Source organism: Oppia nitens, unplaced genomic scaffold (genome assembly GCF_028296485.1).
Source record: "Oppia nitens isolate AA-2021 unplaced genomic scaffold, nextdenovo-longstitch-racon4-pilon3 scaffold28_pilon_pilon_pilon, whole genome shotgun sequence".
In the NCBI taxonomy this organism is placed as follows: domain Eukaryota; kingdom Metazoa; phylum Arthropoda; class Arachnida; order Sarcoptiformes; family Oppiidae; genus Oppia; species Oppia nitens.
The window spans coordinates 927501-935000 of NW_026533208.1; the positions used below are offsets into that span (position 1 = coordinate 927501).

A 7500-nucleotide genomic window follows, 5' to 3' on the forward strand; every position below is an offset into this window, starting at 1 on the left:
GCTGGTAGTGTCGCTCCTAAATACACTTATATCATACYATACCATACCATCCATACCATAGATATATACAATATATRTGTAGCCCTAGTATGCGATGATTTAATAGCCTATAGGGCTAATACACATTTTACTCAAACAAAAAACAGTAGTTGATGTGTGTGTGTGTGTGTTTGTATGTATAGCTAGCTTAGGTAGCTAACTAACTAACTAACTAACTAACAAATACGTAACCCTGGTGTGTTGTAGTGTGTATGTATGTGTGAGTGTGTAATAATAGTTGCCAAATATAAAAAAGCAAAAGTCAAAGAATGTGCTACTCGTCCCTTAAAATTATATACCTTTCCCCTATAACACCACACACAGTAGTAGTAGTAGTAGTAGTAGTAGTACTGTATATATATGAATGCCTTTAGGGGTTACGCAATGAAATATATTTAATACACTTWACTAACTATACAGTGGAAAAAAAWGATAGCAAATGAAAGATTCAAGTGTTATATATATATATACTGTATATCTATATATATAAGATATAAGGCTTTGTTGTGAATGCATGGGAAACGATAGCAAAATATATATATATATATATAAAATAAAATGACAGCACAGGTATGACAATTGGTGTGTTTGAAATTGCGACGACCATTACTACTACCAGTAGTAGTAGTAGTAGTAGTAGTAGTAGTAGTGATTGTATGTCCCCTTTATATATATATATATATATTAGGGTAGAGTTCATTATTTTTTTARACTATTAAAATACTGTACAATAAAAATAAAATAAAACCTCTATTAATATACAGACAACAAGTTTTAAAAAAAAATATTTATATAATATGTGAAGTCTTTTTATTATCAAACAAAAAATATAATGAAAATTATTTTATTTTTTAAATTTTTTTTTTTATTTCAAATGAAGAAACACATAACAATTCAATTCATTATTATTATTATATTATGTGTTTGAATATAAAGAAAGAAAATATAAAGCATTCAATAGTTGCATAACTTTAAGACACTTTTATTGTGTATTAAGATTATTATTATTATTATTTGTGGCTATTATTATTTACTACTACTACTATTATTATTATTATTATTATTATTATTACTAATTAATTAATTATTAAATAAACACTTAAATTACATATAATTTATATTATTATTTGTGGCTATTATTATTTACTACTACTACTAACTAACTAAATAAACACTTAAATTACATATAATTTATAACCAGATTATTAATAATAAAATTTTATTTATTATTAAGAGATTCGTATTGTTTTGACAAAAAATAAATAAATAAAAAGATATTTTTGAACACATGTTATATATATATCTACTGTATATATTAAAAATATATTGTAATTATAATAAATTTCATATATATATAGTGTATAATAATTTCTTTTGTATTAAAATATATTCAAAACAATTTTTTTTCTCTAACCATAAAGTAATTATGTATTCAAGTATTATCATATSATCTCTTATATATATATATTTAATTATTAAATTATCTTTTAATATAATTTATTTTCATTTTTAAAAAAAACTTTCCCTATTGTCCGAAATTATGTTTTATTTTTGTTTGCATAACTATTATATATAYATATATATTGTATTTACATATTTATATAGATATATATATAATGTATAAAACTATGTGTAAATTATGTGTGCTATTTAACCGCTATTTTCTAACAATTTAKTCACTATATATTATACAYTTTTATATACACAATATTATATTATAAAAGTAAAAAATAWAAAATAAATTATTGTTGAAAATGAGAAAGAAGAAGAAAAAATATAAATAAATTCACGCAAAATAACATTTAAATTACAATTATTTTTAAAAAAATAATAATATATAATTTACTAAAACAATTATAACATTATGACAAYAATAATAATTATAATATGTATGTGATTTGAAAATTAGATTATATAATAGAGAGAGAGAGAGARAGAGAGAGCGAATAATATATATAAATATTATATTAATATATATAAGATATATATATGTCGAGGTTTAGCCTTTTTTGAGATCATAATAATTTAATTAATTAAAAAAAATAATAATAATAATTCAAAAGTGATTCATATTTTGAAAAAATCAAAAATAAATAAATATTWYWTAAAAAATAATCAGTAGTCAAGATATACAAGTGTAGTAGTAGTAGTAGTAGTAATTAGTGGTACCGTTAAGAGAGAGAGAGAGAGAGAGAGAGAGAGAGAGAGAGAGAGAGAGAGAGAGAGAGAGAGGGAAAGGGATAACATTCATTACAATTGCAATTTTATAATTGTTTTGACAAAACAATTGCATCAAATCTCTACTATACTATTAACTAACTAACTAACTAACTGTACATTAAAAAAATTGTTGGCCTTAAAATATAATGAAATTATATACAGAAATATATTTATATACTGTATATATACACACACTGTATATATCATTATATATTTTAATTAATGTTTATTTATGATATACAGTATTTAAAATAAAGGGTTGCCTTTTATAACAATATATATATATATATATATATATATATATATATAAACACTTGTCGTTTGTTTAGCCATATAATCGACAAATTGAGTTCACTATTAATAATAATGTTTTTTTTATCTTTTCCCATACATTCCTCTCTCTCTCTCTCTCTCTCTCTCTCTCTCTCTCTCTCTCTCTCTCTCTCTCTCTCTCTCTCTCTCTCTCTCTCTCTCTCTCTCTCTGTAAAAATAATATTAGCTTCTATGGAGATAATCGTTGTCCAAACAATTAAAAATTATTTCTGGAAATATAACTCTCATTTGTGTTGTGTTTTTATATTATTATTATTAGTAGTAGTAATAGTAGTAAACTCTGGACTCTTATAATCGTAACAATCAAAACAAAATTAAAGTCCCAAATATTCACTGAAAAAAAAACAAATAACACTGAATCCTAAATATGTGAACTAAAAATAAAATAAAATGTTTTCATTATTCTAATTATTATTATGTAAAATATAAAACTCTTTAATTTTATACACACAGAGAATATATATATATAAATGAGAGAGAGAGAGAGAGAGAGAGAGAGAGAGAGAAATGCAAATAAAATAACTTTACTAATGAAATAAAAAACTACAATAAAAAACAATAATCTAATAATAATAATAACAATAAAAAAAATATTTATGATTTTATGCTATGATTTAAATGTCTTCATATACTTTATATATATATAAACAACAAATTGTTTGTAAACTTTATTTTTCTTTTTAGTTTCGTCTCTCATTTGGTGKAGAAAAACATTTAAAGGGACTCAACATAACCTAACCTAACATAACAAATAATAATATACAGTATATCTTAACATAACAACAACAACAGAAAATCACAACAAAAGCTATTTCACAGACCAATTGTCATACGGGAAGTCATACTTTATATCCCCCACCCAATCCAACCCCACCCCACTATCCACGCTTAAATACCCCTTCCCTTTAAAGCACACTCCGATATATGCCTCTCTCTCTCTCTCCCCTTAAAGCTCACAGATATACATAAGAGAGAGAGAGAGAGAGAGACAACGCCTTCTTTCTGAACCATACTATTCATTGCCATAGAGTTTCTGCTATTATAACAGCTGTTCAGCAAAAAAAAATTAAAAGGTCAGCACTGGTAGGAAATTGTAGGAAAGAGAGAGAGAGAGAGAGACGGAAAAATCAATGGAAATAGAAAGACAGGAAATGGGATGAGGGGTCGATCACAAAGCAGATGGTCCTAACATACAGTATAACAGGGGATATACCAGTCCTTYAAATCTCTTTCTATCGGATACGGGATGGGACTGGTGTTTGAACARCACTGGCATTAGAGAGARAGAGAGAGATAGAGGACGTCCGTCAAAGACATCTGAGTCTCTCTCTCTCTCTCTCTCTCTYTCTCTCWCTCTCTCTCTCTTTGCTTCGAGAGTCCAATACTGGTATAAATGTCTTCAAACATTTGTAACTTTATATATACAGTACACACAGTATAAGTGACGTGAGAGCCGACGACACCATAAAAAACAGAAGTAAAAGGTTATGATTTTATTGTTTGTTTCTTCTCTCTCTCAAGAGCTCATCCCATGTCAACACCAATTCAATAATAATAATACTAATAATAAAAAAATCTCTGCGAAAAATATATTGCGTTTCGTAATAATTACTACAATAATAATAATAAACTACAAGAAAGTCAATTAAGTCTCTCTCTCTCTCTCTCTCTCTCTCTTAAGTTAATGAAGAAATTTTCAATTTTAATTGTCAGTTAGGAAATAGTTGTGCAAATAAATGGCTCTCTCTCTCTCTCTCTCTCTCTCTGTCACATGAGATCTGTCCGTCCAGTCATGCGATACATCCAAGTAGTCATCATCATYGGAGTGGTGATGGGGTCGCGCACCGGCAGTCTATCCTCCCATTTTGGAAATAAAACACACATATAAMATACCGACACCACATACCCCAACCTATCTATCTATATGACTGTCTGTCTGTCTCTGGTATTATTAGTTGTCTCTGTTGTCTATCAATCCCGGATTCATTTTACTATTGCTTATATATACAGTATATACAGTATATATAGTAAATAATAATAATAATACAGTAGTGTCTGTAGTATATCAGTGATGAATATGATTTGATATATAATAATACTGACAATTCATAAACTTAAAAATATTTTAGACAATTTTTTTGTGTTGTTATCATAAATATCTTATGTAATCATATATTGAATTATATGATACACAAAACTATTTTTGAGATAAAGAAAAACAATTTTGTTGTTTTTTTATATTATAAATATTTTTATTTTCAATTATTGTATATCAGTCTCTCTCTCTCTCTATATATATATATATATATATATATATATATCCTATCCCTCACAGTTTGAAGTCAATCAAAATATTTTTAMAAAAAAAATGTTAAATTCATTAATCAATTTAGCAATGATTGAGTATATATAAACTATCTATAAGACTATATATGTAAATAAAATAATCACTTTTACGACTACAACAACAACAACAAGTTTGTTGTATTATATATCATATATACTAATATAGTAAATGATATAATAAAATGYTTTTCCCATATAAATAGATATTATTATTATTATTAGTTTTAAGCGTTTTTTTATTAGTCCCTTCAAAACATTTCATTCATACATATCTATTGATTCATTCATTCAATTTATTTCAATCATTAGTTGTATAATACATATTCAAAATAAATATATATATATTGTGAATAATTTCAATGCTTTTTAATACAAATTAGGAGAAGACAAATGTGATTTGCAAATGTATTTAAGTTATGTATAAATTTATATATATATATAGCCTTCAAAAAAACGCGTTGAAAATAAAAAACATTTTTAACTCCAATGTTAATGTGTTTAAAAACTTAAAATATATTTTAAATATTCAATTGATATATAAGGAGTTGATWTCATTGGAGAAGTATATTATTAACTAATAGTTAAATAAAAAAAAAGTTAAGGCAATAATAATGTAGTGAATAATAATAATAATAATATATATATTTTAAAATATAACTTTCACTACCAGTTAATGATCACTCAATTGGGATGMGATTTGATATATATATATATATATATATATATAAGACATACACTTCAGGCAATATGTGAAATCAAATACATATACAAAACATAAAATATTTATCAATTATTAGGCGATAGTTTAGCACCGGATTAACTGCTAAAATATGATATTACTGTTAAAGTATTATATAAACTACTAATATAATGATAGAGAGTAATCATCAATAGAGAGAAAGAGAGAGAGAGAGAGAGAGCCGATAACTAACAATTTGTTGAAATATTTTTAACGTATTTATTTTCATTAATAAATAAATAAATTTACTGTTTAAATAGCAATAAAGCAATATTCAAACAATTATAAATCAATTATCTATTTAAAAATTTGTTTGAAATAATAAATATTTGAATGAAAAAATTAATTTTAAGCACATATAGTAAAAGCGTTATTAAAAAACACTATTAGATATGTTATTATATATTGAATATCATATCATACAGACATTTACTGTATATAAACAAAAATTTATATCAAATAAAATTTTGTATATTTTATGTACAAATCTTTTGTTTGTTTGTTTGTTTTCAACCAAAACAAAAAAAGTTTTAAAAAGTAAAACAAAAAAAACTTTTTGTTTTCTATCACTTTATTTTGTAAAAGTTTTTTGTTTTGAGACATTCATTATATGTATAAATATTATATATATATATATATATATATATAGGGATTGGATTGTCTGTCAGTCGCAACACATCAATGAGTTTTTAAAAAATAAATATATATTTAAAGTTATTTTTTTTGGTTGTGTTTTAGTTTAGTTTAACAAATATTATATATGTATATATAATATATATATAAATCTTWTTGCTTTAAATAATTTTATTTTATTTGGWTTGTTAGTTAGTATAATATATGTAATATATATATATATATTTTCTATAAACAGGTATAAAGTTTAAGTTAAATAACAAACAAACAAAAAACAAAAAACTAAACATTGGATTATAAAATGATAAATGGTTTCCACACATACTGTTCATACAAACAGAGAGAGAGAGAAAAAATACCACAAATCTGATGACAATAACTACAGTATWATAATAATAATAATCATAAAAAAAATAATAATAATAATAATAATAATAATATATATATATATATAAAGTGAATACACCTTTTTGTTGGTGTATTTTTCATACAATATGTTATAAAATTTATTTATATTATTATTTTTTAAAGACTTTTAGCTAATATTTAACACATTTTTTTAAAGGTAAAGTTTATCTAAAAACTTGAATTTTTTTTTGTTACAAAAATATTTTGTGTTGTTTWATTTARAAGAAAATAAAAAACAATAAATATTTATTTAAAAATTTTYAAAAATATTGTCATTTTTTTAGATACACTAAATATGTTGACATTTTMAAGCTATTAATTCAAATGCATTGTATTTATATATAATGTCTTCAAAAAAAAATATTTTTTTAAAWWAAATCTTAAAAATACATACCCTTTGCAAACCCAAGTCCTGTATRGAYGACGACGACGACGATCGCGATGAAGATGTCTGTCCATCGCAACAGCCGTTGTTGGATCCGTTGCTCGACGACGACTGCGACAGTCGACTGTTGATGGAAATGGTGTCCGCATTGTTGTTGTTGCGGTTATTATTGTTGTTAATTAAYATCGGATTCAATGCCCGACTGGTGGACACATATTTCAACATTTCTTCTTTCGGTTTTTATTCAAGACTTATTCTTCTTCTTCTTCTTCTAMTTCTTCCACTTCTTTTAGATTTTCAGATAAAAAATCTTTGATTATTTGATTATTCAAAAAAAAAATTTTAAGACATTTGTCGCACACATATATAGACACAGACACACAGAGACTGAGATCCA

The 7500-nt window shown here is 24.3% G+C and overlaps 1 protein-coding gene across 3 annotated transcripts in view; it reads right to left on the reverse strand.

The window, feature by feature from the left end:
• Positions 1 to 7500, reverse strand: part of LOC128954577 (uncharacterized) — a 14957-nt gene that overhangs the window by 7048 nt on the left and 409 nt on the right. Inside the window, exon 2 of one of the 3 annotated variants that reach the window (XM_054300177.1) lies at positions 7113 to 7386. In XM_054300177.1, coding sequence (XP_054156152.1) covers positions 7113 to 7328 — 216 coding nt within the window. In that variant the 5' untranslated portion in view covers positions 7329 to 7386. Of the gene's footprint in view, positions 1 to 7112; positions 7414 to 7500 lie in introns of all 3 variants that reach the window. The other 2 variants (XM_054300176.1, XM_054300178.1) reach the window with 2 other exon arrangements.